Source organism: Myotis myotis, unplaced genomic scaffold (genome assembly GCF_014108235.1).
Source record: "Myotis myotis isolate mMyoMyo1 unplaced genomic scaffold, mMyoMyo1.p scaffold_m19_p_1, whole genome shotgun sequence".
NCBI lineage: Eukaryota > Metazoa > Chordata > Mammalia > Chiroptera > Vespertilionidae > Myotis > Myotis myotis.
This window is the reverse complement of record NW_023416313.1, coordinates 160,389,838-160,415,924: the sequence shown is the minus strand read 5'-3', so window position 1 is coordinate 160,415,924 and position 26,087 is coordinate 160,389,838. Positions and strand designations below refer to the sequence as shown.

Here is a 26,087-nt window from a genome sequence, read left to right as displayed (position 1 = left end):
CCCCCGACCCCCGGGGGCAGGACTTCGATTAGCTGAAGAGAGGGGGCTTATCCTAAAGTTGTGAGGGTCAGCATCCTCTCCCTGCCACCCTCTGTTCCCACAACTGGTTATTCTGAGCTTCTAGGGGCAGAAGATTGCTGACCCAAGGGCCAGACCCCTTGCTGGTCCCTGCATTTCCAAGATCTGAAGACCAAGGATACTAAGAGGCGTGGGCCAGGGTTCCCTATCTGCTCATCCACCTTAACCCCTCCCTGGGCAATCCCAGCCAATGCTAAGAGGCATCCAGAGGTGGAGCTCTGAGTCAGAGTATAAATTCCCAGTCTCACCACCCAGCTGGAGAGCCGCCACGATGCTCCAGAAGCAGATACTCGCCTGGGTCTCCCACTACCTGCCAGACCCACGCCAAGCAGAAGATGACAGACCCTCAGCCACCTGCGCCTTGGAGGTGAGGAGGCAGTGGTGGGCAGGTGGAGCCAGGAGCTGAGGGCAGGAGACAGGCTCAGGGAGGCTGGGGGCATTGTGGACTCCAGAGACATGGGGCTCCTCTGCTGGGGCAGCGCCCACCTAGCGCCCAAGGACATGGTCTGGCCCAGTTGGGGCTGGGGCTCTGGGGCGGTTGGCCCAGCTGTGGGTACCCACCAGCTTAACAAAATGCCATTGAGTGGCTCAGGGCCATTCTGGGCCCAGGCCAGCAGCCAGGTAGACAGTGCTCAGCACTGCCAGGAGTGGGTCCACGTTTGGCCTATCCCAGCAGCGAGCAGGCACTTGCCCTGTGGACATCCTAACTGCCTGCTGTGTGAGTGTGCGGAGTGGCGTCTTGTGAGGATCAGTGACGTGGGCCAAGAGGGCTCCCACCTGGGTCTGTAGTCAAGACTCCTGGGTCTCTCCAGCTCCTCTCAGCCTGGCAGGAAGACCCCAGGTTCATGGTCAGATTGCCAGGGCTCTGGAGCAGCTCTGCCCTGGCTTTCCTCTCTTATCTCACTCTTGTAATTTGCTTTAGACACGCCATGCCAAGGACTGTCAGCAGCAACTTATTTCTCATTACCTTCCCCAGCCCACACTAAATCACCAAATGAGATGAGTGCTGCCCTGAAAGTGCCTTGTCCTTTGGGGTGGGGGGAGAGGGAGACCCTGATCAGTCTCCAAGGAGCCCAGGAGGGGAGCTCAGTGCTGCGTGGTCAGTGCCCCGCTGCCTTTCAGGAATGTACCCAAATTTCTCCCCAGCCCTCGGGGAAACTTTACTTAGAAGCTAAATAGCCCTCACTGGCATCCTAGGAAGACCTTTATAAATCCTTCACATTACGGCATCTGTGGTTTGCAGAGCTAATAACTGGCTAGAGAACTCAGAAAATGAAAAGCGGATGTTACCTGGGAAGGGACAGAGTGGATCTGAGAAGGCTTCATGGAGGAGGAGGACAGCACTTGCTCTTCCCTCTCCAGTCTTACTGAGCCTCCAAGAGCCTGGGCTGGGCTGTGGGGTCCCTCCCCAGAAGGGACAGAGCTTACCCCGAAGGGGGAGTGAAGCAACAGAGAACTGCGTCTGTCCCTCTCAGCTCCTGGAGGGTCCATGACTCAGAGCTGGGACTTTTTGCCCTGACCCCTCACTTAGCCTGGATGGTAAAAAAGAAAACAGGCTCCTTACAGGTGACCCCTGGTCTCAAACTAGCTGGGATATGTCCATGGGCCCCACAGAGTCCCTACCCCAATGGCGTCCTTGTAAGAAGGGCCTGCGCATCCTGGAAGCTCTCTCCCGGCTGGTCAGAGCTCCGACACAGTGTCGAAAGGGACTGTGGATCCACCCAGCTCTCTGGGACAGAGGAGATGGCATCACCAGCCGGGCCTGCTCTGAGAACACAGGACAGGCCCTCCATCTGTCCACAGGAGGCAAGTTCCCACAGGCTCCACGGGAGCTGTCTTCCCCTCTTTAGCACCAGACCTTGTGGGCTGGCTTGGTTAGGGTAGGCCTGCCCCCAGGATGGGCATCGGACCTACCCCTTCCCTACTCCCACCCTCACCTGGGAGCATGACCCTGAGTGACTATCTGTGACTAAACATCGTCTGACTTGCAGTGGTGGCTACATTCTTGGCATGTAAGGAGAGTCCTGAATTGGGAGTTGGGGGTTTTACTCCTGCCTTTGCTATGAACTAGTGTAGGGCATGAGCTGGGACAGGATTGGATTCACACTGAGGGCCGGCATCCAGGGGGCTGCACTCCGGGAGACCTGCGCCTGAGTCCTGTCACTCTGGGCTGTGTGGCCCAGCATGAGATGCAGCTTCTCTCAACTCAGGCTTCTCTGCAAAGCAGGCATCACAGCACCTTCTCAGCACAGGGGGAGGCTACAGATGCAGTGCACCCAGTGCCGCCAGGCCTCGCACCCTGAGAGTAACGGAGTGTATTCTCCAGCCTCCCCATCAGAAGGTCCAGCTATAAAGTGAGGGGTGGGGAGGATACCACTGGATTGCACGATCGCCTCTCCTGAGAGTCAGGGGGTTACATCTTCTCCCCATGAGCCGGTGATGCCCTCTGTCCCGAGGAGGCCTGGAGGGAAATGAAGTGCTGGTGAGATCAGCCCCAGGGACCAGGGCCGGGGAGGGGGCAGAGCGATGTGTGTCTGCAGCCTGAGGAGTGGCACCCAGGAAACTGCTCCCAGCCAACCTCCAGACACAGCAGTTAAATGCACCTCTGTGCCATTTGCTGGAGTCCCTGCCTGGCACTCCAGCCCACCGAGTGCTCCCTAGTCCTCACCCCAGGACCCCCAACACCCCGTGACCCGCAGGATTCAGGCCTGTCCCTGCTCCAGGCCTGCAGCCCAGCTGGCACGGTGCCTGGCCATGCCTGTTGTTAGGTATTTCAACTTTCACCCTGATAGCTAGCGAGGGCATCCTGTTCTAGGGACCGGCTTATCCAAGTCCCTGAAGTTCTTACCCTTAGCACCATGGTTACCCATACACTTGCTTTCCTTAATCTCTGATTCCCATCTGCAGAGTCACAGACACTGTGCTTTGTTCTTTTGTATTTTTCTATTGTGTATCAATTGCCTCTGGGGCCATGAATTTTGCTTATCTCTAGCACCATGCCAACTGAGCACATTACAGCAGGAGCAAAATACGCATTTTAAGCCGAGAAGGTCATTTTTCACAGTCCTGGTTCCTGGAATCCTTTGGGCCTAAGACCTGTTCCCTCTGCCTTCCTCCTTTCTTCCTCTGGGCTCTCTCTCCAACCCGCCAGGCTCTCTCTCCCTGCTGGGAGATGGAAAAGGGCTTTGTAGAGGCCTTTGAAATTGGGTCTCTCCTGCAAATGCCTGGGCTAGAAGGTGTGACTTGAGGCTCAAGGCAGACCACAAGGAGCCCTCTGTGGATGCTAGAAAATGGAAACTTCTCCAAGAACCTTTCCGGCTCCGATGTTCCCTGGCAGTTTAAAAAGGAGAGGCCATGGGCTCTGTCTGTTGAGCACAAGTGGGAAAATAGTCAGAGTTTGGGGTTATTTGGGGGGCATTGGGGGAAATTCAAGGTAAACAGAAGAATCTGTGAGGAAAGTAGATTTTAAGACCAAGGGCAGCACCTGTCTTCATGTTTGCCGAACGCCACTTTCAGGTGAGATGACAGGATAGTCATGGGTAGGAACATGGCCTTAAGAATTAGAACTGAATTCAAGCTAGGCTCCTCTGATTCTAGCTGAGTGCCTGGAGTCAAAGGACTCAGGCTCAGGCTCTCCACCTGTGAAGCGAGGCTAATAACAACGGCTTCATGGGGTGTTGTTTGAGCAAGACAGATGTAGAAGTATATACACAACACCTGGCCGATGGCAGACCCTCAGCCAGTGGTCGCTGATGTGGTTACTGTTGCTGAGTGGTCAACGCCAGTGGAAGTCATCAGGGTAGAAGACAGCTGAGACCTTTACTTGGAAGGCAGGGAGACCTCAAGTGAGGTCCTGTGGGAAGCTACATAGGCTCATTCCCTTCCGGAGAAGACACAAGAGGGCAGGGCAGGGCCAAGGACCGCCCCTCCTGGAGGCAGGAGAAGGGTAGTGATGGCCGAGAAGACCATGACCCTGAATTCAGAGCCCTTCAACACAATGAAATGACCCTGAGGACTGACCCCTGACTGGCTAAAGCCTTGGGCGGCTCCCCATTGGAGCCCTCTAGTTGCCCTCTGAGAAAGTGGGCCAGTGGGAACAGGCTAAGCCAGAACTGCTCTCCTGGGTGCAGGCTGACTCCTCCTTCCTTACCAGATCAGGCCATGATACCACTCTGCCCAGGTGTGGAGTGAGAAGTAAGAAACCCACTGTGCCCAGAAGGGGGCTGGACAAAGGCCACAGCCATATTTCTAGGACCAGAAGAGAAGTGGTCTGTGTGTCCTTTGGCCCAAGTTACAAAGCTCAAACAAAACCCTGTTAGAGCATGTTATTGACTATGAAGATAGTCAATATTTTAGAGTTAATCTTACCACAGGAATCTTTTTTTAATACAAAGCGTCATTGTTGAAAGTATTACATATATCCCCCTTTTATCCCTCATTGACTCCCTCCAGCCCACCCCATCCCCACCCTGCCCCAGGCCTTCACCACCCTATTGTCTGTGTTCACAAAAGGAATCTTTAAACTAACTGTCAGATTGGCTTTGATTCTCTGATTTTGAGTCAGCTATTGGGGAGAGAGGAGAAAGAGACCCTCAAATTGGCTTACATCTCTCTTAGTGGCTAAGCAACAGCCTTCCCAGTCATCATTCTATTGTTGCTGGTTAAAGTTAAGCCCCAGGAGAGGCTGGAAGGACAGACATCAAAAGGATAGCAGTTCTCAAGACAAGTAAAAAATATTGTAACTATGTGCAATGATGGATGTTAACTAAACTTATTGTGGTGATCATATCAAATCATTATGCTGTACACCTAAACCTAGTACAGTGTTATATGTCAGTTATATTTCAAATTTTAAAGTATACATGTATCAACACCTCTATTACAAAGGTTTTATGATAATTAGAAACAAAGAAAAGTGTCTGACAAATAGTGTTTAATAGATGCTAGCTATTACAAATATTATTATCTTATATAATAAAAGGCTAATATGCAAATTGTCCCCTCAGGAGTTCAACACCCCCAGGAGTTTCTACCGCTCGCTGTGACATACACTGACCACCAGAAGGAAGGCCCCAGCCGGCAGTCAGCAGCCGGGGGTGGGGGGTTGGGGTGGGGAAAAGGAAGGCCCCGATTAGCCCTGATCTCCAGCCAAGCCTAGGGACCCTACCCATGCACAAATTTTGTGCACTAGGCCTCTAGTCTCTGATAATAGTCAAGGCAGATGAACTATCAGTGGAAGGTCTGGGTTGAACATATAAATAATTATTATAATGATAAAAATTTTTAATGATAATTTTTGAGTGGTAAGATATGGGGACTCTTTTTCTTCATACTTTTGTTTTTCCAAAACCCTAATATTATTTTAAATAGAGAGGAATTGTATCCTCTTAAAAAGTATAGAGTGATTTTAGCAACACAGAGAGGACTATGTGTAGTGTAAAGGTTCCAGTTCAGAGGCCTCTATAAATATAGTCACTCAGTGAGTTGGAGGAGTTCAGTGGCATCTACCGTGGGCACAGGCTGGGAGTGGATTGGAAAAAAGACTCATCTAAGCCAAACTTTTATGGAAAGGGCTTCAAATCCCTAGATTCAAGCAGGAAAGACATGAACAGAACAGGCACGAAGCTGTCCCTCTTCCAGATATGCTTGCTCAGAGTGGGGTTAAGAGGAAACCCCTTATCTCGATGCCTGGGATCCCCTGGGGACCAGAGAGTCCTCCAGGGCCCAGAAGTGTGGGTTGACTGGGGAGGCCTCTGAAGGCCAGGCAGTGGGAGCCTATGGGCAGCTGGAGCTGCTCTCCATCAAGGCCACCTGCCATCATTGCCTTGATAGTGAGTCCACTGTCTTCTCAATCCACAGGAGGGGCTATCTCCATGCTACCTGCTAACAGTGAGGGTCATCCGGATGAGAAATGTCCGGCAGGCTGACATGGGTGAGTATCTTCCTTCCACTTCCCTCCTCCTTCTCTGCCTGTGGGGTCTGGATGGAGAAATGGTGTGTGCATACGTGTGTGTGTGTGTGTGTGTGTGTGTGTGTGTGTGTGTGTGTGTGTATTTCAGGCTTTTGGGGTTTCAAAGCCATTAGCTGTGACCTTGGCACTACCATGGTTCCCCTGTCACTTCACTCTCCTCCACTGCCCTCTCCCTGGTATCCATTTCCAGGAGCGCCAGCGTCTCCCACACTGGGCACTCCTTGCTCTACATGAGTTGAGGGACTGTTTGGGGTAAAGGGAAGGAGAGGCCCTTAGGCGTCTTTGGACCAGCTGCCAGCCTAGTCCTAGTGCTCCTCCTCAGGACTCACTACCATATTGGGTTCTAGGGTCCGAGCCAGAAGCCCCACACCCCCAGTTCTGCAGGTCAGCCCCATGGTGTGGTTGACTCACCAGGGCTGCTTATACAGTGTTTTCTTGCAGCCTTCACTTCCCCTTCCTCCCAGCCCCTGCAGCATGCCTAGGCCATGGGAGCCCAGGGAAGTCTCTAGCTTTAGCATTTGGGTGAGCAGGCTGCTCCCCCATGCCTGGCTTTGGGTGGTATTTCAAGAGATAAGGGGAGCCAAAAGCCCTTCCAATGCTTCCCCCATCTTCCCTCAAAGAGGAGAAGGCTTGGTGTCAAGGCCCCACTGCTGAGGGGCTATCCCACTCACTGGTGACCCTACATGGATGGCCCAACAGCCAGCAGGATTTCCCAAAGCTTTGTTATACTCTCACTGCCCCAGGATTCAACTCAGAGTGGCAGAGAATGCACAGAGCCATGATACTTTTTTAAAGTTTTTGTTTATTGATTTGAGAGGGGGGGCAGGGGGAGAGGGGAAGAGAGAGAGAGAGAGAGAGAGAGAGAGAGAGAGAGAGATTTGTTGTTCCACTTATTTATGCATTCATTGGTTGATACTTGTATGCACTCTGACTGGGGATTGAACCCGTAACCCTGGTGTATTGGGGTGACACTCTAACCAACTGAGCTGCTAAGCCAGGGACATCTCTGCCCAAAGTGAATATAGAATAGTCATAGAATATGGCATTCTAACTTTGTCACTACATAATTAAAACCCAGAGGAGGACAATGAAAACTGCCAGTAGCTAAGGAAGTCTGCACTGGGGACCTGGGTCTGAGAGGGGCAGGCTGTGAGCATCCAGAGGCCCAGGGAGACCAGTCTGGAGAGGGACCATCCTGACGAGGAGAGGAGAATGTCTTCCCAGGCACCTGCTGGGGGCCAGCCTAGGCGAGACATCCAAACACCATTTGCTCCTCTTAACAACCTGAGGGTAGTGCTGTGAAGCCCATTTTGCACATGAGGGTTAATGAAAGTGTTGGATCCCAGGTCTGAAGAGCTGGGGAGTAGAGGGGACAAGCCAGGAGAAGGAGGCCGGGCCATTGGTGGAGTGGGAGGAAGCCAGGCAGAGGAGAGATCAGGATCTAAGCGATGTGGCGCCCGAGTTCTTGAAGGAGGAATTGCATGACTTCCCAGGGCTCCTATGCAGATTGTGCTGGAGCCCAGGGGGCCAGAGCTGAGACACTTGCTGGGAAGCTGTCCTGTCGCTGCTGCTGCTGTGCAGGGTTGAGTGTAGAGGAGGGAGGGCCCTGGAGCCCTAGAGAAAGCAAAGGGATCAGACAGGATTCAGACCAAGTCCCCTGGATGGTGAGTGTCCAGAGCCCATTCCAGCAGGAGCAGTTGGAGCCAGAGTCCAGCTTGGGCCTAGCTCTGTGGACAGGGCCAGCCAAGGGCCAGGGATTTCTCCTCGGTCTTCTCAAGGCCTCCCAGCCCACCAGGAGTGATCCGAGGAGTCTGGAAGTGTCCCCGGGCTTGGGGCCTGGCTGCCTCTTTCACCTCTATTGCCCATGCCACACTTCATTCCCCTCCCCGCAAGGACAGCCTCGGCTTTCCCACGCCCGCAGCTGCACACCGGCCTCCACTCCTCTCTGGGTGTGTCTGTCCCAGCCCTGCCTATACCTGTGCCCAGAGCCTTTCTGTCTTCTCCCTGTCACACCCCTGCCAGAGGTAGGGGGATGGAGGAGGAGACAGCCAGAGAAAGGAGCTAGGTCTGGCTCCGCCACCCCGTCTCCCCCTCCCCCACAGGTGCCTGGGCACACAGGCTGCCTTTTGAGGGTACCTGGCCCCTTGGAGCACCCTTAGTTGTTGATTTTTTCTTCCTTTCCCCTGAGGAGCAGGGCTGGGCATGCATGGTGCCTGGGTGCCAGCCCAGAGACATTGTGTCTAGCCTCCATGGCTGGGCTCTGTTGCTGCCTTGCCGGGTGAGATTTGAGACTATCCTGATGCCTTCCAGGTCCTGGGTTACCCTGGCCCCAAATTGTTCCCTTCTGGCCTGTATCAAAAGCACGTTACTCTCTGGTTCCACCTCTAATGTGTGTCTAAATTTGCAAGAGTTCAAGGAGCCTGAAAAGGATGAGATTGAGGGATGAGATTCAGCGATGACCCCCACCTTGTCAGGGAGCGTGCCGCTCACACCTTGGCCAGAACTGGGAGGGAGTCTGCCCAGAAGCTTCCTAGCTATAAAATGTTTTTATTCCTCTTGGGAAAATAAATTAAAATGCAAACCAGCACCCCAAGGGATGTGAGGCAGGTATCTGCAGAGGTATTAGCGAGACAGTGTTCTCAGCATCTCTGGAGATCATTGCATCACTTTTGCCACCCACCTTCCAGGAAAGGATACATGTCATCAGATGAGCAAGCCTTCTGTCACTCCCAGAGGATTAGAACCAATCTATGCCTAGGAAATTCCCTGTAGTCCCTGGAATTCTCAGAACTGGGTCACCGTTGCTTAACCATTATTCTCCATTGCAGACATGATGGTCCCTGTCCTTACAGTCAGCTAATGATACCTGCCATCTGGGCAGGACCGGATTTCCTCCATCGCCCCTCCCTCCCCGATTACCTCTTCTTTGGGTTGCATTCTCCTCCTTCCCACCTTGTTGGGGTGGGAACTGCTCCCTGCACAAGGACTGAAAAACAAATTAACGCTTGAAGTGTGGGTGTCTGATCAGCCCTGTCTCTTCCAAGCCAAAAGTGCTGAGATTTTATTTAATGGGTTAACGGGAGAATTTTAGGCATGGACTGAGATAGCAAAGGGATTTTAGGGGGAAAGGGGGCTTTACAGGGTCCATTATGTCATGCTAAGCAAATGAGTGTGCAGTTGGTGGGGTTGCTGCCTGTAGGCTTCTAGCGTACAGAAGGCAGACCAAGGAGAAGGCTACAGGCCCAAGAGGAGGGCCAGTATCCAGAAAAAGCTTTGGGAGGGGCCCTGGAGGGCTGAGTAGATCCCAGGGAGGCTCCCTGTGGGCAGAGGGATTAGGCACGGCAGCTTTCATGCTTGTCTGCGGTGACTCAGCCTGGAAATCTGGGGTACTGGGATAGCCCAATAGCAGGAAGTTGGGCTTTTGCATGCATTCATTTACTCAGCGAATATCTCGTAAGCGCTGACACATGGTCTTCCGGGCCTGCCAGTGTTCTGGGTGCAGTGTTAGCCAGTGCTCTGCCAGGGGAAGAGCAGGGGGCTCCAGGTGAAGAGGGCACCTGGCCCAGGCGTGGGGGCTCAGGGAAGGTTTCCAGAGGAGTTTCCTTCTGAAACCCAAAGGGACTAGCCAAGGGAAGGGAATTCTAGGCAGAAGGAATGACAAAACGGTATGGCACCTTGTGAGACCTACAAGTGATTGGGTTTTGTTAGAGTCTCAAATGCAAGTATGAGCACCTCTGTGTGTACATACATATGTGTGTGTGTGCATGTGTATGTGTGTGTGTTTGGGGGCAGGGCACAGGCTGAGTTGTAGGGAGGGTGGATAAATGAGGCTGAAGCTGGGCAAGTTGGCAGGGCAGCCCTGTTGAGTGGTTGGGACTCCATCCTGAGGGCAGGTGGGGAGTGACATGGTCTGATCTACAAAGACCCCTCTGGTTTCTCTTGAGAGAGAAGATCGGAGACAGATCGGAAGATCAGAAGACAGAAGACAGGTACCTAGTGGGGAAGAGGCAGCAGAGATGAAGGTGGCCTGCACCAAGGCAGTGGCAGTGCCAGGAAGGAGATGTAGATGGGCTGGAGAAATCAAAGGAGTTAAATCGATTCAATGCAAGAGTCAAGGACAGTCCTTGGTGTCTGGCCTGGACACCAGAGTTGGCGATGAGGAGTAAGCAGCAGATTGGCCACAGAGGGGAGTTGGGGGTCATTTTTTTTTTTTATTCTGTTTGGGTTTTGGTCATTCTTTGTGTCTGAATTAAATGATGAGTATGACATATAAAGGACAGTGTCAACTCACCCTAATTCAATGGCAGGAGGGCTGCAAATTCCAATTCACTGAGTAGTAAGCCCTCAGAGGTTAACCAGACATTGGGGCTAAAATCAGAAGCTAGGGGTGCTTGTGATGCAATCCCTGGTGAAGAATTATGGTAAAGTCCTCAGTGTGGTGGCAATGTAGGAATAAGTCAGTCCGGGGATACACACCTCTGGTTCCATTCTCACAGAACATCACTGATAACAATTGGATCAGTCTTATCAGTACAGAACTCTCATGCCCACACCATCTTTACCTCTAGAGGACTCTCTGACACTGGAAGCTATTGCCTTTACTCGTTTTCTGTGCATCTGGTGTGAACCCTGTGAATTAGCCCAGCAGGCTGCCGGGAGAGTAACAAGGGCACCCATGGCACCTCTTTCTCCCTCCTCCCAGGTAGAATGGAAAGAGAGAACCAGGCTGGGTTGCTGTTTTTCACCCTATGCCTTCTGGTGCTCCAGCCAAAAGACCTGGGAGGCCTTCTTCCACTTTGGGAGGGCTTATTGGGATCACAGCTCTTGTCCCTTCTTCAGAGCACATCCAGCATCAACACACTTGGGTTGTTCATTTCAAATGGGGGAAAAAGTATGTGGCTCCATGTGATGGTTTCTTGGGTCACACACCTCATGCTGGAAGACAAGTGTAGGTATGAAGAGCCCAGCAGGGGCAGTTGAGACATGTAGTTGTATGTAGATGGTGGTCCCTGCTCCTGGATCCTGCTGAATAGTTGTTCCCCCCAAGCCCTTTCCCACTGTGGTCCTCTGGGCTGACTCACAATAGACTATGCCCCTTCTAATCCCTGCTTCTCCTCAGCCCAGAGGAAGAGCTGAGCCCTACTTTGGTTCCCCTGGGGCCCTGGGTTAATGCAAGAGGTAAACTGGACCTTTTGGGGCTGGTCCTCCAGATCTTTCCCTAGCAGAGAGAAAACCGTGCAGCCATGCCTTGTCCCAAACCAGAGAGCCAGGGTGCTTCTGACAAAAGTCAGAGGCCGTGTGTGTCCATGAGAACAGTCAGTGAGACCTGTGTCCACCTATGTGAAACGTCTAGCCTGCAGTTTGTAACTGTCTTAGGGTTCTGGAACAAAAACTTCTGCAGAGTCAGACTGATGAGTTAGGAGAGGACCTGAAGCTGAGACAAGGCCTTCTTGCTCTGGAAGTGACTTGCCTGAAGTTCCCTTCTGACTCTGCACTCTCTTCTCTGGACCTGGGTTGGCACCTCACCCCTCCCTCTCACCCTTGTCTTCATTGGACAGTGAGCCAGACAGACTGCTATGTGAGCCTCTGGCTGCCTACCGCCTCTCACAAGAAGCTGAGGACTAGGACCATCTCCAACTGCCCAAACCCGGAGTGGAATGAAAGCTTCAACTTCCAGATCCAGAGCCAAGTGAAGGTGAGATGTGAAGGACTGCACCTGTCTGCCCTGCCTGCATTTCTACTCCCCTCTTTGCCTGCTTATCCTTCTCGTTGCTTATGTGTCCTTCTTATGCCCATTTATCTTTCTTTCTGCCTACTTCTGTCCTCCTATTGACTTGTCTTCCTGCTCACCCATTCCTTTCATCCTGTCTCATATTTGTCCTTCTCTGAGTCTGCTTATCTTTCCACCTCTTTCTTGTCTCTCTTGTCCTTCTACCTAATTGTGTCTGGAACTGGGTGTCTCCTGTCCCCAACTAGAGTGTGTTTCTAGTACTTTCCAGAACATACTGCAAGCAGGAGAATACACAAAGAGAAAAGCCATTCTAGTCATTAGGCCCAAGGTCAGTCTAATTCCATCCAGAAGGCCTTCTTTATCATAATTTTTTTTTAGATTGCTTTATTCTTTCTAGTTCCTTGGGTGGGTGTGTGCTTACATTTGTTGATTTATTTCATGGTGTTGGTCCTATTCAGATATATGGTGACCCCACGTAGAGTTCCCGTCTCCTTGCGGAAGAATTCTCCCTTGAGCGCCCTGAGTCATGGCAGCCTTGGCGGAGGGCTCCTTATGAGAAACTCCGCCTCTTCATGGAGGCATCACCCATCTGAACACTTGAAACCTGGGAGCTCTAGCCAGCTTCCTGCTTTCACAGTTTAGGCATTTCTGGTTCATGACAAGTACTTTTTATATTTATTGTTTTAAACATATCTATCATATATGTGGTTTTGGCAAAAGGAGGAGATTTCTGTGTGGGCTCAATTGGCCATCTTGAAATTAGAATTTGGGCTTCCTTTGTCTAAAGATCTAGGGGGCTACTGGGTTGGTTCTGGACATACTTGGGTTTCTAGTAATTACAAGGTCACAGATCTCATTCAGTTGCAAACCCCCAGAACCACCTCATGTCCACCAAACAGGGACCAAAGAGGCAAACCCAGTTCCTGCCCACATCTCCCAGGATCCTTAGAAAAAGAGGCCTCGGGAGCTAATCCATGTTACCTGAGACCATTGACCTCAGAGTTCAGTCAGATGATGGGGTAGGTGCTCAACTCTTGACATGCTGCCTTGGGGCCCTCCATGAGATCTCATTAGGAGCTGGTGAGCCAAAGAATGGAGTTCCAACACCTCACCCCAACCCCATCAAGCATAGGAATGCCTATGATCTTTGGCACAACACTCCCTGGATGTTAACATGCTAGCTTCCCTCATCTGGGTTTTCTAACACCACAGGGGCTGTCTTCAGCTCCTGAGGCCCTGGTGCTGAATACATTCCATATCCTGGCAGGAGTCTTGCTTGCTCTGCCCTTCTGTTCTTCTTCCAGGTAAAATGAAATCCCTCCCACTTCACAGGCCCCTGCCAAGCTTGCAAAATCCTCCAACAGGGGAGTCAGAGCAGAGGGGCAGGAAGGTTTTAGAGAGAGTTTGAAAGGTTGGAGTAGACGCTTTCCTCTTTAAATTCATTTCCCTACAAATGTGTCTCACTTCCAAGCAGGGACCTTCGTGCTGGCCCCTGTCCCTCAGACCCACCTCCTGGCTAGGACTGAGGTCAGGCCCCTTGTCCTGAGAATGGGTCAATGGGTCAGTGCAATCACTGTAACCAGACTTGGACCCTGCGTTCTCCCCTAGAATGTGCTAGAGCTGAGTGTCTGCGATGAAGATGCAGTGACACCAGATGACCATCTCCTGACAGTTCTCTATGACCTCACCAAGCTCTGCTTCAGGAAGAAAACCCATGTGAAGTTCCCACTCAACCCAGAGGTCGGTACAGCTGCCAAGCCCCTCAGTCTCCTGCTTCCAGAGGTGCAGCTGGTCATTCCCATGATGCTTTTCCATGGATTCCTCTCTGTGTAACGGCCAAGTCAGAGAAAGATAACTGCTGATCCAAATCCCAGCACTATTGCTTACTAGCTTTATGACCTTGTGGAAGTTATTGAATTCCTCTGAGTTCTTTTCCCTTGTCCATACTAGGTTGATATTAGTACCTACCGCACAGGGTGACTGTGAGACTTAGCCGGGAAAACGTGGCTAAGGCACCTAGCATTGGTCACAGTACAGAACAGAGATGCAATAGTGTTGATTCCCTTTCCTCTTTTCTTTCCCTCGGGTCCTGCTGCTGAGAGAGCCCCAGGGGACCAGGACAGAGGAGAGTAAGGAGGGCAAATCTGCAAGTCAGAGAAAGTCTGAGCTGGAAAGGACCCGAATGTTATAGATTCACTCATTCAACAAATACTTGAATGCCCACTGTTGACCGGCAGGGATGGGGCCCCTACCCTTCAGAGCTGAACTTTCTGGGGGCCATATCACAGCTTTCCCTTTCCCCTGGCACAGCCGTTGGGGAAGGCAGGAGACCATTATGAAGTAGAATAATGGGATAGAAGATGAAAGGGAAATGTTCTGGGTATAAGAGTTTCATGCTGGGGTTGGGGGTCATCTCCGTACCCTGACCCTCCCCTGCGTGGTCAGCAATGTGCTTGGTGTTAAAGACTTGGGGACAGCAGAAGGTAGAGAGGACAAGAGCCAGGAGCAGCTGCCCCCACTCCATGTTAGCAGGACAGCTTCGTGGGAAGGATGGGGCAGGTTCACAGAGGCTCCTTGGGCAGCTCGCACCTCACAGCTGCCCTCCCTCCCTCCCCCACAGGGCATGGAGGAGCTGGAGGTGGAGTTCCTGTTGGAGGAGAGGTGAGTAGCCCACAGTCCTGACCCCCTAGCTGCATTTCAGTTGTATTTCATTTGCTGTCTTCCCCTCTTCCACTCTCTCCCCTGGCACTCACCTCAGACTCTTCACTGTGTATTAGAATCACTGAGAGCCTTTAAATACTGTAGGTGCCTGGGTCCCATTCCTACTCATCCTGTTGTACTGACACCAGTATTGCTTTAAAGATCTAATACTCTGGCCAGCCCCCTGCCTTAGCTCCCCTGCCTTCCTGAGAGTGGCCTCTGGAAGAATTCCTGCCACCATAGTGATCAGGGCTTACTGAGGCCAGGCAGAGAAAGAGGTCAGGACTAAGGGGTCTCCTCCTTGACCCAGAACTGTTCGAACAAACTCCCCCAAACTTTGGTCTAGGCCCTAGAGCAGTGATGGCGAACCTTTTGAGCTCGGCATGTCAGCATTTTGAAAAACCCTAACTTAACTCTGGTGCCGTGTCACATATAGAAATGTTTTGATATTTGCAACCATAGTGAAACAAAGATTTATATTTTTAATATTTATTTTATATATTTAAATGCCATTTAACAAAGAAAAATCCACCAAAAATATGAGTTCGCGTGTCACCTCTGACATGCGTGTCATAGGTTCGCCATCACTGCCCTAGAGCATAGGCTGCCTCCTGTCCCCCTCTATGGTCTACTCTGGAACCAAGTGAGGGGGAGGCTCTGACCCAACATGTGGACTATTTCTCATCATGTTCAATGAGAAGAATGATCCAGGGTCCTGGAGCTCTGACTATGCTGTGGCCTCAGTGGAATTGGGGACACAGAGCTGAAAGGTAGGAAGGACAAGAGGATAGAGAGAGAAGGAAGGGGAGGGGCAGTAAGGGAGGGCAGCAGGTCCCCTGCCCAGGGGGACAAGCCTGCCCAGGACGGCAGTGTGCCTTGTGATGGGGCAGCTGGCTGCTCCCCTCTTCGTAACCATGGCAGAGCTGCGCCCCCTGGATTTATGACCAGCCAGGGATGGGGAGGATGAGAGGAATGAGCTAGAACAAGAGGGCTTGTCCCATTCCACTCAGAGGGTCCTCTGCTAGGGGCTCTTGGATCTACAGCAAGTCCTCCGATAATGTCTCAACGTCATTTGTCATTTCGTTGTAATGATGAGCTGATATAGAAATTTACTCTTATTTATGTCCATCGGCCTATGTTAAAACTGGTTTTGTGACACTGCAGTTCCAAGAACCCCTCGAGGACGTTAAGTGAGGAATTGCAGTATTTGAGGGGCTTCATTTCCCATCAAGAGCAGAATGACAACTTCAAATCAACTCTGTTTCACATTAAAGAAAATCTGGGCTCTCTTCTCCAGGTCTTGATTTGACAGAGTTTTAGGGTGGGTATCCTCGGCTGAATTAGAAAGCGGCCTGCAAAATGAAACATGTCAAAGTTGGTGCTTAGAGTTGATCTGGAGACAGTCACCTTGGGCTTAAGTGGGCTGCTAAGTGGTGCCGTGGAGATGTAAGCTCTGGGCTCTATAGCACAAGGACATTTCTTGTTCGCCAGGCCCCTTTCTGCCAGGGTCAGAACTGTTTGTTACACTCATAAGTGAAATAAAACACAGAACGGAAAACGGGCGTTTCTCTACCAGAACTATTTACATCTGCTCTAGCTGGTGGTCTGGACTCTTCCTGCAGCCTGTCTATCCCCAGACTGCCTTCTTCTACTCCTTCTAACCTGTAAATCTATTTTTGTCTGGACATTCTATTGAAAATGTATGCCAGTTTTCTCCTTGACAATCTGTGCATCTAAGGTTTCTTAAGCCAGTATTTTTTACTAGGACCAGGGAGGCTCTGCTATCTCATACTGACCCTATTGCGGCCTTTGTCACCTTTGGACTGATAATAACTGACAAGGAGTTCTCATTTTGTTTTTCAGTCCCTCTCCACCCGAGACCCTCATCACCAACGGCGTGCTGGTGGTAACTGTCCTTCCAGGTTCCTGTAACTCCAGAGGCCACAGTGGCTGCTGCTCTCAGGGGAACAGACTGTGGGAGCGAACACTGAGCCCAGTGGGACCCTGTCCCAGAGCCCCCTGGGAAGCAGCCTTCTCCCAGAATCAGTCTCGGTTCCATTTCCTCCCAACCCCCATCTCTCCACAGGCACAAGCTCATTATTAAAAAGGGTTCCATAGTTCAGCTGTTGATACAGCCATTTTAATTAGATGCATCTAAAATCCCAGGAGTCAAAATCTCTCCCCCAAAAATCAGCCTTTGGGAGTTTGTGGTGGAGGCATTTGACCTGCCTCTGCCTCTTGAGAAGGCTCTTTCATTGGAAGTTCCTCACTTTCAAAGCCCCAAAGAGGAAGGTTCCCTCGGGTTCCACCCTCTATCTGGCAGAAATGAGCCCTAGAATTCTCAGGAGAGCTTCCTTTTCAAATATTCAGGCTCTGAGTAAGGTGATAGGAGTTGATTGGGTTCAGAAAGTGCAATGACCAGCTGACCAGGCTTCCCAGGCCAGGTCGCACAGAGCAGGGATGGCTTGTGCTAGGGATGCCCCCCGCTTCTTTGTTGCAGGCTCGACAAGTCTCCCGCCTGGAGGTTCACGCAGAATCCAGAAGACAGAGGAAGAGCAGGAGAAGTAGGTCCTCTGACTGCCTCTGCCTGCTGGGGGGACGGCTGCTTTCCACCCCTGCCAGCTGCCCCGGGGCTCAGCCGGGGAACCAAGAGCTTGGTGGGAGATGCCTCAGTACCGCCTCACCCTCAGGGGTTGTGAGCCCCTGTCTCCCCATCCCCCACCCCTCTTTAAGGGGCATGCTCTTCCAGGCCCCAACGTAACCCTCAGAGCCTCCCGGGCCTGCTGAGCACCGTGGGTCAGGGGTCAGTGGCACAGCACTGCTCACACTGGCCTGCACGATACCCCTGCCACGCCAGGGCTTTGCTGGACCTGGTGCGGTGGTCAGCACCGGGGTGGGCGGACACTAACAGTGCCCAGGGCCCCTCTGGCTGTGCCCCTTCCTCTGGCGAGATGACAATTCATAGAGAGTCCTAGCATTTGGTAGCTGGCAGGGACCTAAGAGATCCATAGACACGAGACTCTCCTGTTCATGGCTCCACCCATGATGCCCATGCAAGGACTTCCAGCCCTGTCCCAAGAGAGGGGAGCAGCATGGCCCCATAGATGTGGGTGAGGAAGGGAGGAAGAGGCCACTCCCCCAGACTGGGGGTGTGGTGAGGGCTGCTTTCACTGCAGTAGGAGAAGCGGAACCTCGGAGGACTCGGCACCTCAGGGGGCTTCTGGGGACCTCATCTGTCAGCATCACATGCAAGCCTTGGGCTGGCCCTGTCCTACAGCATGAGACTCTCTGGGGCATTTTAATCCGTGTCCCCACGTAGTTCTAAACCCCTGTCCTGAGCACCTCCAGCTGTGCTTTTAACTGGGCCAAGTGAGGATGGGGGGAGTGAGAGGCTTTTGGGGGTCTCAGCCCTCTTGTCTCCTCTTCCAGGGAAGGACCTCCTGGTAACAGTGACGGAGTCCTTCGAGCACACCCAGCGCATCCCGCAATACATAGAGCCCTGCTGCCCAAACCCCGCCTGCTTCCACTACCCCAAGTATTTCCAGTCCCAGATGCAAGCGGACGTGGCCAGAAGACAATGGAGCTGTGGGGTACAAGGCGGCGTCAGGGAGTGGCATGGGGGGACTGGGGCAGAGGGTCACCAAAGGAGCCCCCCACCCCACTCACAGAACCACTCCTCCTTCCAGGTTTGCTGCTGCGGTGCGCACAGGAAGAACAGCCCTGTCAGCCAGCCCCTGGATTGCCTCGCCGATGGCCAGGCGGTGACTCTGCCTGTGGTGAGGGCTTGAGCCTGGGGAGGGGCCTGGGCAGCTTAGCCTGGAGCTTCTGTGGCAGGAAGATGGGAAGAGCCTGGGGACACCTGGGGGAAGGTGACTCATGGGGTCCCTCAGGCAGGATAGAGGAGTCCGGTGGGGTAGGAAATGCTGGACTGCAGTGTGGAGCCAAAGAGCGGGTACAGAGGCCAAATTAAGGAAGATAGGGAGGGTCAAGTCTGGAAGAGGGTGTGAGGATGGAGCATGTGTGTGCATGCATGTGTGCATGTGAGCGTATGTGTGTGTGCACACATGTGAGCTGAGGCAAGTCAGGAAGTGGACAGTGTGGTGAGTCTACACTTCTTTGATTGGGATCACTTGGCTCTGAATTGTCATCACTGACAAGCTTTTCATGTTTCATGTCCCAGGGAGAGAACTGTGAATTACACATGAAGTCTACACCCTGGTAAAGTACCCTCTTTCTGTCTGTCCCTCTGATCTGTTCAGTCTAGGGGTGTGAAGTGGTATCTCGGCGTGGTTTTGATTTGCATTTCCCTGATGGCTAATGATGGTAAACACCTTCTCATGAGCTTATTGGCTATTTGTACATGTTCTTTGGAGAAATGTCTATTCAAATCCTTTGCCCATTTTTAAAGTGGTTTATCTGCCTTCTATCTAAAGTTGTAAGAGTCCTTTGTGTATATTCTGAATACAAGTCCCTTGTCAGATATATGATTTGCAAATGTTTTCTCTTTTTCTGGTGGTTATCTTTTTATATTCTTTTAAAAAAAATCTTTATTGTTGAAAGTATTACATATGTCCCCCCTTTTCCCGCATTCACCCCTTCTAACCTGAACCCACCCTCCACCCAAGCCTTCACTACCCTATTGTCTGTGTCCATGGGCAATGCATATATGCATGTAAGTTCTTTGGTTGATCTCTTCCCACCAACCCACCCCTATCTTCCCTCTGAGATTCGACAGTCTGTTCCATGCTTCTGTGTCTCTGGATCTATTTTGTTCATTAGTTTATTTTGTTCACTAGATTTCATGTATAAGTGAGATCATGTGATACTTGGCTTTCTCTGACTGGCTTATTTTGCTTAGCATAACACTCTCCAGGTCCCTCCATGCTGTCTCAAAGGATTAAAAATCCTTCTTTTTACTTCTGCATAGTATTCCATGGTGTAAATGTGCCACAGCTTTTTTTTATCAACTCATCTTCTGATGGACACTTGGGCTGTTTCCAGATCTTAGCTATTGTAAATTGTACTGCTATGAACATAGGGGTGCATCCATTCTTTCTGAATAGTGTTTCAAGTTTCTTAGGATATATTCCTAGAAGTGGGATCACTAGGTCAAATGGCAGTTCCACATTTATTTTTTGAGGAAACTCCATACTGTTTTCCACAGTGGTTGCACCAGTCTGCATTCCCACCAGCAGTGTACTAGGGTTCCCTTTTCTCCACATCCTCACCAGCACTTGTCATTTGTTGATTTGCTGATGATAGCCATTCTGGCAGGTGTGAGGTGACACCTCATTGTCATTTTAATTTGCATCTCTGATTATGAGTGGAGTTACTTTGAGCATTTTTCATATGTCTCCCCATCTGTATGTCCACTTTGGAGAAGTATCTATTTAGGTCCTTTGTCCATTTTTTAATTGGATTGTTTGTCTTCTTTTTGTTAAGTTGTATGAGTTCCTTATATATTTTAGATATTTATCAGATATATCATTGACAACTATGTTCTCCCATACAGTGGGCTCCCTTTCTACTTTGTTGATGGTTTCTTTTGCTATGCAGAAGTTTTTTAAAAAGATATATTTTTAATTGATTTTCAGAGAAGAAGGGAGAGAAAGAGAGAGAAACATCAATGATGAGAGACAATCATTTATCAGCTGCCTCCAACATGCCCCCTACTGGGGATCAAGCTCACAACCTAGGCATGTGCCCTGACTAGGTATCAAATCATCACCTCCTGGTTCATAGGTCACTGAGCCCTGTGTGCTGGGCCAGAAGCTTTTTATTTTGATGTAGTCCCATTTGTTTATTTTCTCCTTAGTTTCCCTTGCCCTAGGAGATGTATCCACATATTGCTATGAGAGATGTCTGAGATTTTGCTGCCTATGGTTTCTTCTAGGATTTTTATGGTTTCATGACTTACATTGAAGTCTTTTACCCATTTTGAATTTAACTTGTGTATAGTGTAAGTTGGTGGTCTAGTTTCATTTTTTTTACATGTATCTGTCCAATTTTTCCAACACCATTTATTGAAGAGACTGTCTTGACTCCATTGTATGCTCTTGACTCCTTTGTCAAATATTAATTGAGCATAATGGCTTGGGTCGATTTCTAGGGTCTCTCTTCTGTTCCATTGGTCTATATGTCTGTTCTTGTGCCCGTTCCAGACTGTTTTGATTACAGTGGCTTTGTATATAACTTGATATCTGGTATTGTGATCCCTCCAACTTTGTTCTTCTTTCTCAAGGTTGCTGTGGCTATCTGAGATCTTTTTTGGTTCCAAACAAATTTTTGGAATCTTTGTTCTAGACCTGTGAAATATGCCATTGGTATTTTAATAGGGATTGCATTGAATCTATAGATTGCTTTGGGTGGTATGGACATTTTAATGATGTTAATTCTACCAATCCATGAACACGGTATAGTCTCCCACTTGTTTATAGCTTCCTCTATCTCCTTTTTTTAAAATGTCTTGTAGTTTTCCAAGTACAAGTCTTTTACCTAATATCTTAATTTTTTTGTTGCAATGGTAAATGGGATTGTTTGTTTAGTTTCTCTTTCTGAAAATTCATTATTGGTGTATAAGAAAAGCCAATGATTTCTGGGTGTTAATTTTTATACTGCTACATTGCTGAATTCATTTATTAAATCTAGTACTTTTTGGTGGAGTCTTTAGGGTATTCTATGTATAATATCATGTCATCTGTGAATAATGAAAGTTTTACTCCTCCTTTCCAATTTGGATGCCTTTTATGTTTTCTTCTTGTCTGATCACTGTGGCTTGTACCTGAAGCACAGACATTTTAAATTTTGGTGACTTTCAATTTATCTATATTTTTTTTTCTTTTATTGCGTGTTCTTTTGTTGTTGTATTTAATCCAAAGTCATGAAAATTTACTCCCATGTTTTCTTCCAAAAGCTTTATGGCCTCTCTCATATTTAGATCTATGATTTATTTTGAGTTAGTTTTTATACACAATGTGACATAGAGACTCAGCTTTATTCTTTTGCATGTGGCTATCCAGTTGTCTCAGCATTATTTGTTGACAAGATTGTTCTCTTTTTATTGAATTTTCCAACCCTTGTCAAAAATCAAGTGATCATAATTTCCATTTCCAATTTGATTAGCTCTGTGCTCTAGACAGGTTATTTTAAGTCTCAGTTTTTCTCCTCTGTAAATTGGAGCAATACCAAGAGTACTGACCATTGTTGGTTGCTTTGAGGATCCAGTGAGATAGATAACACATGTCGAGAACCCACTGATCTGTTGGCAAGTGGGACACTCAGCAAATATCAACTGATGTTATGATTATCATTGGTCTATTATCCATTCCTTGTTGAGGTCGAGGAAAGAGTTATTTCCTCACAGTTGTGTCTGCAGACCCATGGTAGCCATGGGAGAATGTGATGGAAGAGCTCCCAGACCCTGCCATCAAGGAGGTGTGACCTTGTTAGTGACTCAAATCTCAGAGTGTCAAGGTCCATCTGCCTGGAGTCACTGAGGGGCTGGGCCTTGGAGGATGCAGGGGTGTAGGTAGGAAGAGGAAGGAAGCATCCAGGGAAGGCAAGGACCTGTGCAAAGGCTCAGAACCAAAAGTGCTCCTGAGCTTGGAGAGCCGATGGACCCTTCCAGGAAGTAACTGGAGGTGAGGTTGGACAGATCACGTGGGGTCTTGGAAGCCAGGCCAGGAGCTGGACTTGTTCAGGGCAGGTATGAGATGCAAAGAGGGCAGGCATTGTAACGCTGCAGCAGCTCCTGCCCCACCTGTCTTGCAGACCTGGGGGGTGACATAGTGAGATCAGGGAAGTGAAGGGTTTTTGTCAACTGCACACACACACACAGGACAGTTATTATTCCAGGAACAGGAGGAGCTTAAGGAACAGTGTGAGCTCCATGAGAACAGGGCCATGTTTTTCTGGCTCAGAAGAGCTCTTACTGTAGAACCTTGTCCAGAGAGAGTGCCAGAAGGACCTCAGGGACCCTTGTCCCAAAGTCTGGCCTCGGTCTATAGAAGGTGCCAGGGGAAGCCTTTCTGGACTTTGTAGATCTTGCTGAGGAGGTAGAGGGCCGAGTCCCTAATTTTGTCGAATACCTGCTTTCAATGCACCAGCTAAGGCTTTGGGGGCTTTATATTTGTTATCTCATTAAGTCCTGAAGACAGTGCTAGAAGTTAAGCACAATTAGCCCCATGTGACAGATGAAAAAACAGAGACCCTAAAGTCGTGTCTTCTCCATGGAGGTGGAGCCTATAGGCCTGCTCAGCCAAGGTCCTCTGTCCCCACAGCCCCCAGACATTGGACGTGCGGTTGGGCTACAGCCTGTGCCCGGAAGAACTGGAGTTCCTGCAGAAGCGGAATGTGGTGGTGGCTGAGACGCTGAAGCAGGTGCTGCAGCTGGAGGAGGACTTACAGATGGATGAGGTGGGTAAGCAGAGGTCAGCCGGCTGGGCTCAGTGCCTGCTCTGAACTTGTCCTTCCAACGACACTGCACCTTGATGTCTGCCCCCCGGGCCCTCCCTGCCCAGGCCACCTCGGCGCTGCCCGTCCTGGTTACTTTTGGTGCTAAGTTCCAGGTAAGGGCTGTGTTTGGTATGATTCAGTTGTGTTCACAAGGGGAGGGGAGATCAGAGTGGAGAGAGAAAGGAAGGAACACTAAAAGATCCTGAGGTGACAAATGGCCTCCTCTCCCAGCCAGGAAAACATGTGACACTCCTCCTCCCACAGCCCATACCACCACTCAGAAGGCCCTGGGACCTTCATTCTTCAATTCTCCCTTCCCCAAAGCTTGCACCTATATACACACACCCAGAAAGAACAGCCGTGGAAGCTGGAGAAAAGCAGCTTCCACTCCCATAGCTAGCTTCTTCCCATGGCGCAGACAATGGTGCCTTTGTTGGAGCCCTCTGTCACCTCGCGGGTAGGACTGAGGTCACAGTCCCCTCTGCAGCAGGGCAGCCTTCCGTGAGTCTCCTTCTGAAGCTGACCATAGACGTGAATGGAGACCTCGGGCCTGAGGAGGGCTGTGCCAGGGCTTAGCCAACAGAAGGATTTCAGTCTCCCCTCAAATGAAAACAGGGAAGTCTTGGCAGACAGCCCCCTCCTCCCATCGTTAGGGAAGCACACCAGGGCATATGTAGTAAACCTGCGTCAACCCAGAGGTGACAACCCTGACCCATCGCACGTCAGAAATTCACTTCCTTCTGCTCTTACACATACGGTACATATATTAGGTGTATACCATGCACCAGGCTGATGCCCTCACATCAAATCCTTCTATAGGAGATCATCAATTTGCAACCATTACGGAATCGTGTACAAGCTGGGTTATTGAGCAAGCCGCCTAGCCCCCTGTACCTCTGTTTCAGTATCTGTTAACTCAGGGTTAGACTAACAGTGCTTAGGACTCTTCCAGACAAGACCTGATTCACTAAGCCCGTGTGAGGCTTTGGAGCCCTTTACTGACACCAACTATTGGGTTTGAGCTAAGGTCTAATTCTAGACCACCTGGCTGGCCAGCCACTCTGTGAAAGACAATTTTCAAGTCACTCAGTGCCGCACTCTCTGCTCTGTGTGCCGGCTCTCCCTCCTCCACTGTTCTTCTCAGCTCCTGCCTGTCACTGCCAGGCTTCTCCAGCCAGCGTTGCCTGAACAGTCTGCCTCCCTATGCCCCTAGGTGCCGCTCATAGCCATCATGGCCACAGGGGGTGGAACAAGATCCATGACCGCCATGTATGGCCACCTGCTGGGGCTGCAGAAGCTGAACCTCCTGAACTGTGCCAGCTACATCACTGGCCTGTCAGGGGCCACCTGGTAAGAAACTGGGGGCTGCTGTCGGGTGGAGCCCAGAACGAACAGCTGAAGGGCCAGCCTGGGGTCTCTGGTGAAGCCCCCGGGTCCCATGTAGGAGGGACTCATGAAGCCTGGGCCGCTCTCCCACTTACAGCTGCGTGAGCTCAGCCTCTCTGAGTCTCAGTTTCCACATCTAGAAAGTGGGGATAATAGTAGTACCGACCTTATGGGGTTGTTGGAGAGGCTCTCCCTGTCCTGGGTACACAAGAGACACTATACACATCATACACGTTGGTCGTTACTGACGGTACTGTTACCCTGGGGCCGTGTGGAGACCCGGGGGCATGGTGGCCAACCAGGAGTGAACTCCTGGTACCACTGATCCCGTCCTGCTGGGGAGAGACAGCTGCCCTCTCTCCTGAGGGAGTGGGTATCAAGTCTCCCAGGGCCGTGGAGCTGGCCCAGCTGGCCCTGGCTGCCCACACTCCAGCCCACCACCCCGCCCTGCCCACTCCCTCTGCACTGCAGGTGTCCCAGGCTCGCACCTCCTCACTCTGCTGCCCAGCAAGGAGAGTGAGAACTTGGCTCCCCCAGGTGAGACCAGCGTGAGGTGGCTTTCCACAGGAGACACCAGGCCTGGGTCCCACGGTCCTTGTAGGGCCCACAAAAATGTTTTCTTTTCAGATCAGAAGGAAAAAATTGAACTTCTAGATAGAATCAAATATTTGTATAAAGACATTCCTATATTTGTCTTTATACAACAGTCCTAAAACAACATTTTTAATAATTGATGGTGAAGGGGGCCACCAAAGGCCTAATGCAGCCCTAGCCCAGTGACCACCTGAGGCCTCTCTCTCGGCCAGGCCTGTGTCTTATTCTGTCTGGGGCTGGTGGGCCTCTGCGCCTTCGAGGTCTGTGGCCCTCATCCTGGAGGCACTCTGGGTGGGTGACTTTCATTTGGGCGAGTGGATGTGAACTTTCCTGGGAAAACCAAGGGTTCCTGGGCGTGAGGGGCCCTGAGGCTGCAGCCCAGATGGGCCATAGAGGGAACCGCTGACAGTTATCGGCGTGGCCTCTGCGCCAAGCACTGGGGTGACTGTTTCCAATGGATCCTCTCATTTCTTCTTCATCAGAAAACCATGAGGGAGATGTCACTCTGCTCACTGTTTAGCTGGAGAAACAAAGGAACTGCCCTGAGCCTCTCAGCTAATGAGTGGTACAGCTGGGATCGGAACCCAGGCTGTCAGAGTCCAGGGCCCAGGTGCTTAGGCTCCCTGTCAAATGGCTGCCCCTAGGTAGTAGGTTAAGGACGGAACCTGCTTCTATGGGGGGCGGGGGGGAGGGGGTACCTGGCCCAGGAAAGCACTGGAAAGGATTCTTTTAAAAACCAGTTATTTGAAACGGCTTTGAAAGTTTTTTTAAAGTAATTGAGTGAACCTTGTAGAGAGCAGGGTGCTTTTAGTTGAAGAAATCTCCTGACTGACCTCCGCCTTCCCTGATTAGAAACAAGTGCTGTGAAGGATGAGGCCACTTTCAGACAACCCCGCAGCTGCAGACAAGGGCCACTGTGAGGGGTCCCGGTGCTGTGCTGACATAGGCAGAAAGCTGGGTCCCAGCCAAGACGAGGCAGACAGGGACAAAGACCCAGGACTAGGGGGACCCCCATCTTTATTTTTCTCCCCCTCCACGGCCCACGTGTAAGTTACGAAGAAGGGGGAACAAACCTTTAGCCAGCCTCATAATTATGGGAAGTACTAGTGTGGCAGAGTGGAAACAGCCCGGGATGTGGAATCAGCCGAGCCTGGTTCCGACGATGGCTCCACC

General features: G+C 50.7%; 1 protein-coding gene across 5 annotated transcripts in view; it reads left to right on the top strand.

Moving 5' to 3' along the window:
• Positions 1–330: 330 nt before the first annotated feature.
• PLA2G4E (phospholipase A2 group IVE) overlaps positions 331–26,087 on the top strand; it is a 38,574-nt gene continuing 12,817 nt past the window's right edge. For 3 of the 5 annotated variants that reach the window (XM_036298330.1, XM_036298322.1, XM_036298349.1), the window contains exons 1-12: positions 331–445; positions 5,938–6,010; positions 11,608–11,744; positions 13,389–13,520; positions 14,401–14,441; positions 16,344–16,386; positions 16,981–17,044; positions 17,910–18,070; positions 18,167–18,256; positions 18,661–18,698; positions 22,760–22,895; positions 24,148–24,284. In XM_036298330.1, the coding sequence (XP_036154223.1) occupies positions 350–445; positions 5,938–6,010; positions 11,608–11,744; positions 13,389–13,520; positions 14,401–14,441; positions 16,344–16,386; positions 16,981–17,044; positions 17,910–18,070; positions 18,167–18,256; positions 18,661–18,698; positions 22,760–22,895; positions 24,148–24,284 (1,148 nt within the window). In that variant the 5' untranslated portion in view covers positions 331–349. Of the gene's footprint in view, positions 446–5,937; positions 6,011–11,607; positions 11,745–12,730; positions 12,800–13,388; positions 13,521–14,400; positions 14,442–16,343; positions 16,387–16,980; positions 17,045–17,909; positions 18,071–18,166; positions 18,257–18,660; positions 18,699–22,759; positions 22,896–24,147; positions 24,285–26,087 lie in introns of those variants that run through there. The other 2 variants (XM_036298338.1, XM_036298359.1) reach the window with 2 other exon arrangements.